Genomic DNA, 17,778 nt, shown 5'->3' on the forward strand with positions numbered 1-17,778 from the left:
TTGATTTACTTTCCTAATAATCTGAAGTGTTACTAATCTGTGATGAATCCTCATATAATCCTCGCACCCTATAGAATAGAATAGTCTTTATTGTTTTTGATCACAACACAGTGTGCATTGTTTACGAGATTTGACAAAGCACTCCGGGATGATCATAATTTTTGTGAAATAATGCATTTTAGGCAGAACTTTAACTTCTGTGCTTATTTAAAAATATATTTGTGATACCTCAAATATCTAGACAATGCAACACAGGGACACCTTGCTTGCAAAATAACCTTATTATTGCAAGAACACTGACCTTATGCATGAACTATGCAATAACTTTGCAAAAGCTTTTCAGCCCCTGAAGATATCACAAAACCCAGGTCATCATGGTGATTGCGGACGTGCGCGAGACGCGAGTCTTTATATCCGGACGATGATGAAGGGACTCAACTGTCTTTATCTAAGTTATATCTTCGCTTTTTTCACCACACTGTGCGTACTCAGCAAATGGATTGCCTACACGGCAAATGGATTGCCTACACACTGCCATGCGGTGTTATAAGGTGGATACAGGAAGCCAAATTGGGCACTGAGTGTATTGATGACTCTCTGGAAGGTTTCCCATTCTGCTGCCATACACCCAGCAAATCACACCATGATGCAGTATGCCAAAATACTTCCCACTGAGCTTTGTGGATGGAAACCTGTAGCTCCTGTTCCAGGTGATTTTTTTCTTGAGCACTTTCAGGAAATGGAGCGGGGGCTGGTTTTGGTATTTATTTCGTCATTTATTTTGTTTTGTATATTGTAGTGTACTTGGTCACATATTTGTTGCATATTTTGTTGTGTATTTTGTCATTTATTTATTATGATATGTACTATGTTTCTTCATGTACCGTATTTTGTCAAGTTTGTCATGTATTTTGTCACAACAAAATGTTATTCAAATGTTGGGGTTGGGGTCAAACTAGCTGAACTTTTTAGTTATTAGTTGATGGATGAGTGTGTTGATCACTCATTATTGATCAATCAATGGGTGAAAACAACATTTTTTTTGTGACAAAATGCACAACAAAATGAATATCAAAATATATGAATGACAAAATACATCCATACTGTATATGAATATATTGTATTTACTGTACGTAGGTATTACATGATTTATTTTTGTGTTCATTTATTTGTATGGCATATATTTGTGGGTATTTATTTATCCATCCGTTCATTTATTTCTGTATATGGCAGAACTGGTTCTCCATGTGTTCCACCTCCTTCCTGTATCCTGATCAGAGACGAGGCCAACCATGGTGATGTTGTTGGCGACCTTAACAGTTGTTTTCATTTATTTACATTTTTTCCCCGTGCCACAATGACTTGTGTTCTTTTTCTGCCATTAAATGGATCAATCAGGACAAAGAGGAACTCCTTTGAGGAACTAACAGTTGAGTCCATTAAGGCTCTGAGTCACCCTTTCGCCAAATAAACCAGGAATCCGAGCAATCAACAAACGCTTTGTAAACACACTATGTTAATCGAGCACTGACCGATCGATGAATAAGGTCACGCAGCCGAGCGCTCCCCTTGTGCGACCGGTTGATAACGTTGCCTGGAATCAGCCTTTTTGTCTATCGCCTCCAAAAATTCTTTCAGAAAAGTGTGGCCATTATGTAATTGCCAAGTTTATGTGGGTAAAGGGAGGTGGGGGTGGGGGGTAGATGACTCATTAGCGAGAGGAATATGCAAATGACATAAACACAGACGCGGTGATGAACTGACAAATAAAAAGATGACAGCCGCCAGCTTGCTCCTTACCAGACGACTTCTTAGGGAAACACAAAATAATAAACGCTGATTTATGCCGAGAAAAGGGCAAGAAGCCTCAAACACAGACAGCCGCAATATTTTGGAGAGGCAAAAAAAAAGAAAGGAAAAAAAGAAAGGGCTATTATGGAGCAATTGATTGAAATGGCACGTAAGTGAAGCCAACTGGGTGGAGAAAAATAGAACCATTTATAGGCCAATTATTAATTTACTCTTTTCATGCAAAAGTCTGGGTAAACATAGGAGGAAAAATACTGGGGAAAAAAAACTAAATTCTACAATTTAATCCTTTATTATGCCTGACTATTTGTAGTTACACTCTTAAATAGACAAGTTAAATATTTAATAAAAAATAAATTACCATATTTTCCGCACTATAAGGCGCACCTAAAAGTCTTAATTTTTTTCCAAAAGCTGACCATGCGCCTTATAACACAGTGCGCCTTATATATGGCTCAATATTAAATTCGCAAGGTCTCGCAACTTACTCAACAGCCGCCGACTCGATTTCACCCCGAACGTGGAGTAGTCCGCGGTGTATGCTGGGATTTATATACCGGCGTTTCATTGGCTAACCAATGTGTCAATCATCATTTGAATCGATCACTATTGGCTGAAGTTATTCGGAGCCTCGGATTGGCTAGATGGCCAAAACAAACCCTGCAATCGGCCGAGTTTAGCAATGACGTAGCAAGTTCGCGGTGTATGCTGGGATTTATATACCGGCGTTTCATTGGCTAACCAATGTGTCAATCATCCGTTAAATCGATCGCTATTGGCTGAAGTTATTCGGAGCCTCGGATTGGCTAGAGGGCCAAAACAAACCCTGCAATTGGCCTAAAAAGATGTGTCGATCATCCGTTAAATCGATCGCTATTGGCTGAAGTTATTCGGAGCCTCGGATTGGCTAGATGGCCAAAACAAACCCTGCAATCGGCCGACTTTAGCAATGGCGTAGCAAGCTTGCTAAAGTACGCCATAAAGAAACATGTTTCATTAGTCTGTATTTGTAAATATTCTACTCTCCTGGATTTACTTCACTCACGGTTGTAAGAAGACCATGATTGCGTATCATTATTGAACGTGAGAACTTAGGTGAGTTATGCGGCTTTATATTTTCCCGGTATCTTGTTTTAGAACGATCTTGATGTTGCTGTGATGAGTTGAGTGAATTAAACTCAATTCCAAGTGTTTTTTGTCATATGCACAGTAAAGTTGTGAGTGAAAAAGAAAATAGAAACATAGAAATGTTTGGCATTTCTTGAATCCCAAGACTTCAACCTTCCGAATGATATTTGAAATAACGCATTTAAGTGACATCGTACGGACACCGCATCCGCACGTGTTTACGACACGTATTTGCTTCTTTGCAAGCTTTGGGAATGTCAAGGGGGTAATCAGTTTGACTGAATCATCTGACTGTTTTGTGGACGTTCCCATTGTAGCGCCTTAAAATCCGGTGCGCCTTATCTATGGAAGATATAGGACCAAAAACTATTTTTTGGGGGTGCGCCCTATAACCCGGTGCGCCCTATAGTGCGGAAAATACGGTAGTAAAAACGAAGAATGAGAAAAAGAAATACAATGTCCTTGTTCTGTTAACAAGTAAATTTATTTCATTTATTATTTAGACTTATTATTTAGATTTATTATTATGATTTATTATTTTTTTAAATATATATATATATATATATATATATATAAATATTACTTGATGTACTCAAATAAAGTAAAGCCCCGGGATATGACACAAATCTATTCTGAGGTGGGTAATGTGAATAGAAATTGGCATATGGTAATGAGCTAATGTATTACGAAGGTAAAAACATCAAAATAACAATAAAGTATGTAGTAAGAATTACATACGGACAAAGGAGATTGCATTAGAAGCCAGTTTTTATTTTGACTGCTTTTATGGACTGTTTGTTTTGACTATTGTGAACTGTTTACATCGTTGTCACTATCATCCGATCATGTTTTTAATAGCCACAACCTTAACGGCAGAAGAACTTTTTGTAACCTAGGAGATTTAAAACAAGCTCATGGGAGGGTCTTTAGAACAGGTTAGAATCCCTTTTCCAAGGGCCCATTTTCTCTTTGCGAGTTGAAAATCAATTTATGTCTTGCGTCCTTATTTTTTAAGTGTCTAATAAACTTTAGTGTATCAACTTTGGTGTGACGTTATAAGAGCTGGTACAGTGGAGTAAACGGATAGATGGAGAAGAGAGAGGAGATGACATACTAAAATTAAAACAGATTTTAAAACTTCCATTCACGAGGATTGGCACCCCTTTTGAAGACTGTTGTTTTAATCGCCTCCTTATTAGTAATAAATGTCCAGATCGTCGATTGTTATGCGAGATTCTAAAATGAACAATAAAAAAATGGGAGCATTATGGGAGGAAGTTCAGCCAATAGCATATCTGCATCTTCATAATGCCGTGCCACAAACCAATAGCAGATCAGGGATTATATGAAGTAGATCAATAGCAGATAGGCATCTTAGAAACATATGAAGAACTTGACGTGCACACAGTTGTGGGCTGTCAGGACCTACAAGGCCTTCTCTGATGGCCTAAAAAATATCTGGATCATGTGATGCTAATCATATTTTGTGCATGAATATTTCTTAAATAAATCCAAATTGTCTGTCAACTTCCTTTCATTTGTATTCCGCTGGTTGTGCTGCTCTCAGATGTGTGGTTTCATACTGTATTTGAGCATTTATCCAATCACATTTCAGCCATTACTTTCTGCTCGGGTCATCTGCTCGGAGGCCTTCACAATAAGTTCTGCAGGCCTGGAGGCTTAAAATAAGAGACGATAAAGCTGTTGGTTAAGCCAATCAAATTTTGAGTTGGAAAAGCCAGGTACTTCTATTAGGCCAATGGAAGGTTCAGCGGTTTCACAAACTATTAATGACTAGGGGGCAATAACAGAAAGGTTTACCCAAAAAAGGAAGTAAATAGATCCCCGTGTCCACTGCTTTTGTGGAACGAAAATTTCCAGCCCAATTCGGAAAAAAACTAATTCCTGAAATACGATAAAACAAGCTCAACGTTCCACATTAGCTTTGATGGTAAAAGAAAAGAACTTGACGGAACTGAAACACACAATAATCTGTACGACACAGTATTGAAATATTTCACAAACATCACTAGAATTTGTAGTTCATATCATATTTTAGGGAAAATGCTGCAACAGGGGGCCGAGAAAAACATCTTATTCCACAGCGTAACGTGAAAACATCATACTGTAGGGGCAAAGTGACCCTCGGGTCTACTTTATATGTATTTGTTTTACAATATTTTAGCTTGCTACTCCACACTGAAAAACATTCTGTCTGGAATATAAACATGCAGGAAAACATTGATTAACCTACAACCAGCTCAGTAGCCTAGATGGTAGTGTGCCCGCTTTGAGACTGGGAGGTCGCTGGTTCGCGCCTCGGCCGAGACATACCTAATTGGTATAATGGCGGCGCCCTCTGGCTGCGGCTGCATCGACTCGCTACAACGGGTCAGGTGTATCGACATTTCGTTCTGTGTACATTGTTACAAAGAATGACAATACAAAGGAAATTATTATTATTATTATTATATCCTACCAACCTGCCTACCTGTCTTTACCTTCCTAAACAACTTTCAACATTATTTAACCAAGTTCATCTCCATAAATACAGCCCCCCCAAAAAACAAGATACTTTTTAGGAACGTTTGGACTCAGCTAACGTACCTACTGCATCGTCCTTGCCGACAACACAAAAAAAAAAATCAAGCCCACCCGCCCTCCAGCCCTCTTCCCCCCGCCCAGCACGGCAGGAGCAGGTGGGCGCGCCGCTGGGGAAAACAACAGCGCGGGCTTTGCGAGTAAAAGTCACGTTGGCGTGCAGTGTAAAATTTGGCACGCGCGTCGGCGTACAAGACGCATGCTGATTCTCCAAATGTCAAGGGGGGCGCACCGACTGCCGGCTGCGCAGGGATGGACGTATGTTTTCGACAGATGTGCAACTCCGAGTGGAGAATGCGTAATGGGGCTGCCGGCACTTGGAAGAGTGCAAATGGACTAAAAAATAGCTGCAGCGTGACTTTCAAACATTGTTTAGATGTAAGCACTCACTCACATGCAGAAACTAAACAAGAATAATGCCTTGTTTATGGCTATAAATGCCAATAATTACCACATCTACATATGGTACAGGGGTGTCCAAACTTTTTCCCAAAAAGCGAAATTTGTCTGTAGCGCTATCTATCTATCTATCTATCTATCTATCTATCTATCTATCTATCTATCTATCTATCTATCCATCCATCAATCCTACCCTCCCTATCCATCCAGCATCCTTCTATCTGTCCATTTATACATCCATCTACCCATTCATCCATCAATCAGTCTATCAGTCCATCAATCCCTATGATCAATCCATCCATCTGTTTATTCATTTATCTTGTTATTCACCTGTCAATTCATATCTATCAATCCGTCTATATATATTAATCTATCAGTTTATCTATCTATCAGTCCATCTATCTGTCAATCCGTCCATCTTTCATTCAATTCCTATTCATCTATTCATCCATAAAACTGCATATTCATCTATCTGTTCATCTATCTGGCTATACGTATAACTATTTCTATCCTTGCCCATTTGTCTATCAATCAATCTGTTCATCCCTATCTGTCATTATTACCAATGTGAATCACCTGTCTCCGCTGATTTGGCGCCATCCGCTGCGGGCTCTGATTGGCTCCCTGTCCCTAATTAAACACAGTTCTGTCAATTCCCTGTTGTCAGTCCGTCTGCAAACCTATGTTTATACAAGGCAAGCCTTTTTCGACCCTGACTCCCGCCTGTCCCGTTTTTGCTCCTGTTTGTCTCCGGCTAAGACCTGTTTTGATCTTGACCACGTCTGCTCTCCCGTTCCGGCTTACGACCAATTTTTGATCTTGACTACGTCTACTCTCCCGTCCTGGCTTAGGACTCGTTTCCGACCCCGATGACGCTTTGCGCTTTCAGTCCCGGCTACCGACCAGTTTGTCCGTCCCTGATACCGCCATCGCTCTCTACGGAAGATCCGTGTTCGGATCACAGTCCAAGTGCAAGAGCGACTTGCTTCCCGGGTCCAGCGGACACCGGATCGTGGGCGCAGCCCATCCTCTTTCGTTCAATAAAATTGTGGTAAACGTAATGCAATTGGGCCCTGTTTCCGTTCTGGTCCTGACAATCAGTCTATCAATCTGTCAATCCATCCATCTTTCTATCAATTCCTATTCGTCTATTCATCCATACAACAGTATATTAATCCATCTGTTCATCCATCTGGCTATCCGTATAACTATCTCTATAGTTGCCCATTTGTCTATCAATCAATCAGTTCATCCCTATCCATCTGTTCATCGATCTGTATATCTATTCCACTTCTGTTCATCTGTCTTTTCATCAATCTATCCATCCGTCGACCTTTCAATCATTTATTCATCAATCTATCGATACATCTAGAAATGCTATCTGACCGCATTGTACTTACCATGGCAAGCGGCAGGATGGCCTGGATGTCCCGCTGGACCACGGTGAGCTCAGTGACCACCTTCTCTGACTCGGGTTGGGGGCTCTGACCCCTGTAGTCAATGTTCCAGTTGATGCGTCGAGTGACTGAAAGGCTAGTGAAGTTCTCCATCTCAAAATCCAGCTGCATCACTTCAGTGTTGCCAGGCACATCCCTTGAAAAACAGATAACAAAAATACCACATTTGATGAAATTGCACACATTTCGCTTAGTACTTTTTAAATTTTAATTTAATCCAATAAAAAACCACAACTGTAATGATTACTCATTGCCCTCACCAGTGCCTGCTCGTTTGGCGCCAGCTGTTGTTTCCTGATTAATTCCCCTCCTATTTATACCCAGTACGCCAGTCACTCCCTGTCAGTCCGTCAAGGAACCTCTGCCTACGCAAGGCAAGCACTTTGACTCTGGCTCCCGGCAATCCTGCTTTCATCCGTGTATCACTCTTCCCCGTTTGTCTATGGCATCGACTCGTTTCGTCCTTTTGACCACGCTACGATCTCCCCCTTCAGGAGATCCACTTCAGCATTACGATCACCGGCGTTTGTTTTCCTCTATATCTCAATTAAATTGTGAGTAAACTTTACGCGTCTGGGTCCTCCTCCTGTTCTGGCTCTCGCAACAACATTGATTTGAATAATAGGCAAAAATACATAAACTACAACACCAACGTTAATCCTCGTAAAAAAAATCATAGGTCGAGAAATTTCTTTTGCACCATGGAATCCCCACTTGTGCATTGTATCACTTGCCTTCATTCAAACCAAACAACACAGTGTCATATAGCGCTCAAATATAACACATTTGGGCTATTTGAACCAGTACCACAGTGGAATGAAACAAAAGACCAGTCCTTTCCTAATATAGAGACAAAAAAACAAAACAATTGTTGTTGTTTTGTTGTCTCATTTTGAACGACTTGCAACAAATTGCATATCAAACATCACTGAATTAATCAGAGACCCCACTTCGCCCTTGTGCAGCAATGAAACCAGCTCACGTCAATAAACAATCACAGTCCCCTAATCTGAAGGCCTGCGTAGATTGCAAATTTAAGTGAGAGCCTCTCACTTGCAAATAATTGCCAGGCTTTGGTCATTTTCTTCTCACTGATCGATCTGTGTTTTTTACCCCTCACTTCGCCCTAGGAAACTGTATACGCCTCAAAGCTGTTTCAGATTGCCTTTTGTCCGTCAAAAGATATTAAAAAAAAACAACCTCAAATGAAACTCGAGCTGGATGTTTAAGTGGAGAGTGCCTCGAACAGCGAGCGGTCCGCGGTGATGGCCTCATAATGAAAACGTCAACGATCACACTGAAGACGAGGTGGCAAGAAGACCCTCGGGGGCCGCGCAAACTCCCCCCGAAAACTTGTTTTCCAGCGCCGTGTAATTACCCGCACTTGACATTTTGAGGCTGTTGATGAGATTAGATTCAGCAGATTTGCGATTGGGGAAAATAACAAAATTAAAATAACAACACTTTTCTGCTGTTTTTGTCATTGCAACGACAAAGGATTTGGGATTACATGGTGACCTTTTTGAAAGGATATTCACTTTGTTAATTATTGTCACCACAAGATTTTCAGACACACTTCCGACATGGCTTGTCCAAATTAAACCTTGAATTCAGGTTGATTAAGTTAAAAATAATACTGCAAGCACACACTTTTCAAAAAGTAGAACTTCCTAATTCTGACACTTTAAGAAAGAAACACGTAGTAAACTGCAGCACAATCGTGTGAGAGAATATAATTTCAAAAGCTTTCTCCCTTTTATGATGCTTGATTACTATTAACAACAGATGAGAAAGAAAATTAAGTATCCCAGGAATCACTTTTGGCTAGCAAGTTCACTGAAAAAAAAAGAAATAATTTGCAAAATCGTGCACTTGATCCCACCTCTGACATTCCAAATGATCCAAGACATATGCCATTTCTGACACGACTTCACTTTAATAGACATTGAATTCAGAAAATCTTTGGATGAAAAAAAATACTGTATAGTAAACAATTTTCACTAGGTTTAAGCATCCGATTTTTGACACTATGAGAAAGAAACGCATGGTCATTTGCAGCACAACCAGGCGAGAGCATGCTATTTAAAAAAAGCTTTTTTCCCCACTTCTCAGATAGTATCAACAACATGAGAGAAAGAAGATAAAGTATCAGAAGATTCACTATTACAGTGGCTTGCGAAACGATTTGGCCCCCTTGAACTTTGTGATCTTTTGCTGAGTTGTACTGCTTTTACGCCAAAAATAACGTCTTGCATTGTTGCCAAAAAGTTCGATTTTGCTCTCATCTGACCAGAGCACCTTCTTCCACATGTTTGGTGTGTCTCCCAGGTGGGTTGTGGCAAACTTTAAACGACACCTTTTATGGATATCTTTAAGAAATTGTTTCCTTCTTGCCACTCTTCCATAAAGGCCAGATTTGTGCAGTATACGACTGATTGTTTTCCTATGGACAGATTCTCCCACCTATGCTGTAGACCTCTGCAGTTCATCCAGTGATCATTCCTCTTGGCTGCATCTCTGATCAGTTTTCACCTTGTATGAGCTGAAGGTTTAGGGGGGCGGCCCAATTTTGGTAGATTCTCCTTCCATTTCAATATTATTGCTTGCACAGTGCTCCTTGGGATGTTTAAAGCTTGGGAAATCTTTTTGTATCCAAATCCAGCTTTAAACTTCCCCACAACCGTATCTTGGACCTGCCTGGTGTGTTCCTCGTTCTTCATGATGCTCTCTGCGCTTCAAACAGACCTCTGAGACTATCACAGTGCAGGTGCATTTATACAGAGACTTGATTACACAAGGTGGATTCCATTTCTCATCGTTAGTCATATAGATCAACATTGAATCATTAATAGATCCTCACTGAACTCTTGGACACAGTTTGCTTAACTTAAAGTAAAGGGGATGAAAAATTTTGCACACCCACTTTTTTGTTTTTTTATTTGTTAAAAAGTTTAAAATATTCAATAAATTGTGTTCCACTTAATGATTGTTATTGTTGATGCTTTATAAGAAATTACAGTTTTATATCTTGATGTTTGAAGCCTGAAATGTGGCAAAAGGTCACAAAGTTCAAGTGGGCCAAATAGTTTAGCAAGCCACTGTAGCTAATAGGTTTGCTGATTAAGGGAAGAGAATGTCATAGCGTGTTCTTGAACCCACTTTTGACATTGCGATTGATCCAAGATTAAACATCCCATTTCTGACACTACCTCATCCTAATAGATCTTAAAATTAAATTGATTCCGTTACACAAGATACTGTACAGCACACACATAATCTTCAAGGGTCTAGCATCCTACTTCTGATACTATCACAAACAATCACAACTTAGCTTCAGCACATTCAGGTAAGACTATGTTTTAAAAAAAATCCCACTTCTGACACTGGATTAGGATCAACAACATAAGATAAAGCAGATAAAGTATCCCAGGATTCACTTTCAGATAATTACTTATCCGTTACTTGGAGGAAAAAATTCCAATAGTGCGCAATTGGTCCCAGTTCTGACATTGCTATTGATCCCACTTATTACATATTCTATTGTCATACATTGTCAATGATATTTAGTGACTAGTAGCATTATAACGTTAATAGATGGGTACTACGATGATTTGTATATAACATATGTGACTATTGTTATTATTATAATTACTGATATCCGACCTATGTAATATGTATATCCGTGAGGTTTTGTAATATCTAGACACAAAAGAGCTATCCGTGGAATGTAATTAAAAAGGAAACGTAACCAGAAAATGTGTGTTGAAAAAGTTGCAGAGAAACAATGACAGTAATGACAAAGATAATTCAACATTATAGAATTGTGTTTCCAATATTAGACACCCTTTCTCTGCAATATACTTATCAGTGACTCATTGAGAGTATAGAGCAGGGGTCAGCAACCTTTTCGTAAGGAGTGCCACTTTCAAATTTCCTTGTAAATCAGTGTGCCACACCTAGACCAATGACTCGCACAACATTTTTTTTTTTTATTTCCGACAGAGCTGTCCTTTTACACCAGTCGGAATATACAACATGGATATACATTGAAATTGTATAACTAACCAATTTATCTTCCACATTCTTGTTCATCAATAAACTAAAAAAATAATGTGAGCAACATGTGGAGAGGCCTGTAGACATTCATGACTTCAACTTTTGACCACAAGAATCAACCTGAATCAACCATTCTTCATCAACAATGAACTACAATCAAAAACAAGTGATATGGACAGCTACAATACCATTCATCAATTAAATCTTATTGCAGAAAATATCAAAACTTGAAATAACAGCAACAAGGCAGAAGGCTACTTGAAAATAAAAGCAACAGAAATAACAGCTGATTTGGTCTCAGATATAAATGGTTTTCCGTGCTTTGCTATGTATGCATTGAGCAATGTGATAACTTGCTTCAGTGGTGGTGTTTTTAGCAGTGAGAAAGGTTTTTAGGATCTGTGTTTGTTGGCCGTACCTGGACACAGCGCATTTTAATGTCTACGCCTTGAATTCATGTTTCGTACCGTAATGACGTTTAACACTTGATGTGCGAGCTACAACGCTCTCGAGCACAGTCATTTTTTTGAACAAGCCCCCAGTCGTCAGTCAAAGAACATGACTTTTTCGCTGAAGGAGCTGTCATTATTCATTCATTTATCGCGCGCCGGTGTTTCTGTGGCTGGGTCAAAACACGGATTTCTCTTCTTCTGCGAGTCGCTGTGCAGACACACACTAACACGAACAAGAAGCAGAAAAGGAGGGGCGTTACCGTAAAGCCTCTAGTCAGGTAATTTTTTTTATTTAAAAAAAAAAAATCATTATTTTGCTGTGCGCTCGCGTGCCATTAGTTAACCCTTCGCGTACCACTGCTGGCACCTGTGTCATTAGTTGCCGACCCCTGGTATAGAGTCAGCACAACATAAGATAACCTGTTGAAATTATTAATTGTTGGATGCTTAGTTTACAAATGTTAACGCCCCACTTATGATGCCAATTCAGTAAGAAGAGACCAAGGATGAGAAACTTAGCAGCCATCACTAAAACAAACCCAGCTAGTCGCGTAGCAGCCCAAACATAATTGTTTGACTTCTATTTGCCAAGATTAAAAGTATCTGTATGGAATTTCGAACTTTTTGACTATCTTCTGCCATCTTCTGGCTCAAGTCATTATTGCAGCCTCATGATAAGCGTGCAAGTGTATTTCTTAGATGCGTTTGAATAAACTATTTTTTTCCAGGGGCTTGAATTGGTGTTTGGACTATAATTGAAGCAGACATTTTCTCACTTTCACCATTTTTATGCTAAACTAAAAAATAAAAACAAAACAAAAACCCATTGGGGCGAGCATGATCTCACTCTCCACAGGGTTCTTACAATTTTTCATGTCCATTTTCAATCACTCTTTAAGGACTTTCAAAACCAATTACAGGCCACAATTACAACCTCCTTTGATCTGAAAACGGGAATAGCCGAAACAGAAAGAATAAGTAAACCATTATTATATTGTTAATAATTATTGAATTAATTAATTGTCATTATCATTATCATTGACCTTACCAACGCTAATAATGTATTTAAGGTAGGTGCAAGCCAAAGAATGACAATTTTCCTCAAGTTTGTTTTTCTTCATTTCTTCAGAGTCAGATTTCACCCAAAACTCAAAAGTTTTTAAATCTTATAAACACAAGATTAAAAATCAAGCATTTGTCTCCAGCACAACCCCACCTTACTCTGAACATATGTGTTCCACCCCAAACAGCTTTGCTAAAAGAAAGATAAAAGCATATAGGCGCGGGAGAAAATAAAGCTTAAGGGCTCTTTGAACTCAATTGGGGATTGTTAAAAATATTTAATTTTCAACTTCTTTAAAGACACCTCAAACGACACACCCCACCTTCAGTATCCCCACTTTTGACCCCAATTTTTTTAGTGTATCAAGTAAAGATTGACACTGAATAATTCAAGTGCCCCCCCAAAACAAGTGACGACCTTGTTGGTTGTTTTCATTTTTTTTATTTTTTACCCTTCTCTGCCTGGCTTTATTAATATGGAACAGCCATTGACCACGATCAATAATGTATCAGCCCACACGCGTCAACCACGAGCAACCGCTATGCTGTATAGAAAAAAAGCAAAGGGGTCAGTGAAGATAAATGAAGCGCGCCTGTGATGGTATAAAGAGAAAGTGCGTCCGGCGAAAATAGAATAATGAAGTGAGCAAAGCAAAGAAGAGATCAGCGGCGCGCAACCGCTTCGTCAGCGGCGCGTGACATGCACCCGATACTTGGTGGGTTACGGCGAGGACACTCGCCGAAAAAACAGATGGGATCATCTTCAATGATAATCCTGACGGGAATTTAAGAGGTACTTAGGAGAATGATTGTCTGGTTTTTTTTTTAAATTTGATTTTGTTTTATTTTTTGGGGGGAAAGAGGTAAACGGTTGGGTGGGACTGCATTAAAGTAACCGCGTATTCTCCTGTAACACCTTAAGCTTTACTCGTAAAGTCTAGCCGAGCATGAAAGGGAAGGACGCCAGAGGGGGCTAAAAAGGGTATAATGTTCTTTACAAGAATCCAAGCAAAAGAAAAGGGATTTTTTTCAGTATGTGTTAACTGAAGCATTAAAGTATTATTAGGTATTATGCTCAAGCTTTGTTGGGACAAGAAACATTTCATTGGATACATAAATATACATGTAACGGAAATCTATGAGTTGCGATGTGTCCTTTTCATTCTTTTAAACCATTACTTCAAAATTTCAATTATGTTAATCGTTGAGTGGTAATCAATGAGCCGTATGCTTATCCATATATTTGAATGTACTTATGTTATCGTTGTTTTATTCACTTGTCGCCACAATATATCCACTATTTTAAATGCCATATAATCTCTTCATTGTTCCAAGATGTGTTCTGATCTACTGTTCGAAGGGAGTCCTTCTTGAGTCTTTTCTAATCACCTGTGGGATTCGGACTGGTATGAAGCTGATGCCTTGGGAATTTTCCACTAACGTATGTGTTCCAGCCCTTTGGTATATAAATGATGAAAATCTGTATGTCGCAAGGTATGCCAATGGTGTCTATCAATTATTGACGAAGACGAATACAGTGAAACCTCGCCATCATGTGGTTCACTTTTCACAGTCCCGCTACTGTCATAATATGGAAATGTGTCACAGAATATAGTCATAATTGTTTTAGTTTTCCATTCTTTAAGAACATGACATCAACCTTTTACTAGTAATTAATGCACCTTATAATCATCTATTTATTCGAGTGTACTTGTTTAAATCTTGTTTTATTCACTTTTATTCACAGGCAAAATATCCATATATCTAGTCGTATAAGGTCTTAACATTGTTCCAAGTGGTGTTTCGAATTACTGTTGGGGGAAGCCTTGAGTCTTATCAAACCACCTACAGGATTCAGTTTAGACATACCGTATAATACAACACCAGTTTTTTTTTTTTTTAACAGATGTTTGAACACGATTCAGCTTCAGTCGCGGATACAAGCCACATCTACAGTATGTCACAAAAGTGAGTACTGTCACCCTTCAGATTCAGAGATTTCATTATAATGTTTAAAAGAGCATCTCTAAAAACAACGCTTTGAGACAATGAAAAGAAGTTTGTCAACAAAAGCCATGGCTTACTCAAAATGTATTCTCTGATCTGATGAGACAAAGATTCATTTATTTGGTCTGAAGTAGTATGTGCGGCGGCAACCAGGAGTACAAACATGTTTGTGCTGTGCCTAAGGTCAAGCATAGTGCTGGGAATGTCATGGTTTGGGGCTGCATACAGTGCATCCGGAAAGTATTCACAGCGCTTCACTTTTTCCACATTTTGTTATGTTACAGCCTCATTCCAAATTGTATTAATTTAATCTCTTATCTCAAAATTCTACACAAAATACTCCATTATGACAATGTGAAAACGTTTTTTTTTTTTTTTACTTTTTTTGAATTTATTAAAAATAGAAAACTAAGAAATCACATTTACATAAGTATTCACAGCCTTTGCTTAATACTTTGTTGATCCACCTTTCGCAGCAAATACAGCCTCAAGTCTTTTTGAATATGATCCCACAAGTTTAGCACACCTATGTTTAGGCAGTTTTGCCCATTCTTCTTTGCAATAAGTCTCAAGGTCAATCAGGTTGGATGGGAGACGTTTGTGCACAGCCATTTTCAGATCTCTCCAGAGATGTTCGATTGGATTCAAGTCTGGACTCTAGCTGGGCCACTCCAGGACTTTCACGGAGTGGTTCTGAAGCCAATCTTTTGAGATCTTGGCTGTGTGCTTTGGGTCGTTGTCCTGCTGAAAAATGAACCTTCGCCCCAGCCTGAGGTCAAGAGCGCTCTGGAGCAGGTTTTCATCCAGGATATCTCTATATACTGCTGCATTCATTTTTCCTTCTATCCTGACTAGTCTGCCAGTTCCTGCTGCTGAAAAACATCCCCACAGCATGATGCTGCCACCCCCATGCTTCACTGTAGGGATGGTATTGGCCGGGTGATAAGCGGGGCCTGGTTTCCTCCAAACATGGCGCCTGGCATTCACACCAAAGAGTTCTATCTTTGTCTCATCAGACCAGAGAATATTGTTTCTCATGGTCTGAGAGTCATTCAGGTGTTTTTTGGCAAATTTCAGACGAGCTTCCATGTTCCTTTTGATAAGGAGTGGCTTTCGTCTGGCCACTCTACCATACAGGCCTGATTGGTGGATTGCTGCAGAGATGGTTGTCCTTCTGGAAGGCTCTCCTCTCTCCAAAGAGGAACGCTGGAGCTCTGACAGAGTGACCATCGGGTTCTTGGTCACCTCCCTGACTAAGGCCCTTCTTCCGCGATCGCTCAGTTTAGAAGGCCGGCCAGCTCTAGGAAGAGTCCTGGTGGGTCCAAATGTCTTCCATTTTCGAATAATGGAGGCCACTGTGCTCATTGGGACCTTCAAAGCAGTAGAAATTTTTCTGTATCCTTCCCCAGATTTGTGCCTCAAGACAATCCTGTCTCGCAGGTCTACAGACAGTTCTTTTGACTTCATGCTTGGTGTTTGTGCTCTGACATTCACACTCAACTGTGGGACCTTATATAGACAGGTGTGTGCCTTTCCAAATCATGTAGAAAGATCTCAAGGATGATCAGTGGAAAAAAGATGCACCTGAGCTCGATTTTGAGCTTCATGGCAAAGGCTGTGAATACTTATGTAAATGTGATTTCTTAGTTTTCTATTTTTAATAAATTAAAAAAAAGTAAAAAAAAAAACTTTTTCACATTGTCATAATGGAGTATTTTGTGTAGAATTTTGAGATAAGAGATCAAATTAATACAATTTGGAATGGGGCTGTAACATAACAAAATGTGGAAAAAGTGAAGCGCTGTGAATGCTTTCCGGATGCACTGTAAGTGCAATTGGAGTTGGGGAGTTGTATTTCTTTGAGGAAAACATGAACTCAAGCATATACTGTGAAATACTGGAACAAGGAATGATCGCCTCTCCAGAAACTGGGTCGCAGGCCGGTGGTGTAGCCTGACAAAGACCCCAAATACACATCTAAGATTACCAAGGCTTTTCTAAAGCGGCTAAGGGTAAGGGGATGGACTGGCTAAGCATGTCTCCAGATCTAAACACAGCGGAAGGTGGAGAAGCATAAGATCTTAAATATCAGTCATGTTGTCATGGAGGAGTGGAAGAGCATTCCATTGGCAATTTGTGAGGCTCAGGTGAAATCTGTGGCAAGGAGGATTAAAGTACTAAAGGGTATATTTTCAGTTTTTTTGAGGGGGAAAATACATTTACACAGCTTTGTAAGTTCTAAACAGACTACCTTTAATTGTGTGAAAGTAATGTTTCTTCAGTGTGGGGGGGAGGGATTTTGTAAGGTTTATTGTTCTATAATCTTTATCAATTATCCATTATCCTTTATCGGTCAAATCATAATACGCTACAAAGCCAAGGGGCCGAGACACTTGTCTCAGCCAAGAGGCCGAGTCAAGGTCCTAGCCACAGAGCCATGCAGCGATCAGTGCGAATGCACCGTTCCCGCAGGTACTGCAATACAGGGCCGATGCGTGGAATGGACAGAGCAAGCTCTTATTCCATCTCCGGATTGCAAAAATCAAACTTAGTGCCATTTATTGTCCACAGGTCTTCATGATCATGGTATCTCCCCTGCCAGGTAAGTATTGTTCAATTAAACATAATGATGAAATATCTACACAATTGTGAGGGGTGTACTCACTTTTGTGACATACTGTAAAGGTGACATTTACAACTCAGTGAAACGTTTTCATGAAAAATTGAAATACAAAATCCATCAAACACCTTTTAACATTCAGGTACTGGAATAGGGACTTGGGCTTAAATGAGTGTTTGTGTGTAAT

General features: G+C 39.6%; 1 protein-coding gene, 1 long non-coding RNA gene and 1 other non-coding gene across 6 annotated transcripts in view; 1 reads left to right on the forward strand and 2 right to left on the reverse strand.

The window, feature by feature from the left end:
* Positions 1-17,778, reverse strand: part of tmem132e (transmembrane protein 132E) — a 508,399-nt gene that overhangs the window by 59,861 nt on the left and 430,760 nt on the right. For all 4 annotated transcript variants that reach the window (XM_088320489.1, XM_088320488.1, XM_088320487.1 and 1 more), the window contains exon 4: positions 7,338-7,530. In XM_088320489.1, coding sequence (XP_088176615.1) covers positions 7,338-7,530 — 193 coding nt within the window. The remainder of the gene's footprint in view (positions 1-7,337; positions 7,531-17,778) is intronic.
* On the forward strand, positions 13,658-17,571 carry LOC148349670 (uncharacterized). The gene is made up of 3 exons (XR_015847201.1): positions 13,658-13,757; positions 14,871-14,932; positions 17,543-17,571. It is a non-coding gene; the product is annotated as an uncharacterized LOC148349670 (long non-coding RNA).
* Positions 17,422-17,607, reverse strand: LOC148349671 (U2 spliceosomal RNA). Its single transcript, XR_015847473.1, has one exon. It is a non-coding gene; the product is annotated as a U2 spliceosomal RNA (small nuclear RNA).

Source organism: Urocampus carinirostris, chromosome 17 (assembly GCF_059441175.1).
Source record: "Urocampus carinirostris isolate Australia breed hairy pipefish chromosome 17, RoL_Ucar_1.0, whole genome shotgun sequence".
In the NCBI taxonomy this organism is placed as follows: Eukaryota; Metazoa; Chordata; class Actinopteri; order Syngnathiformes; family Syngnathidae; genus Urocampus; species Urocampus carinirostris.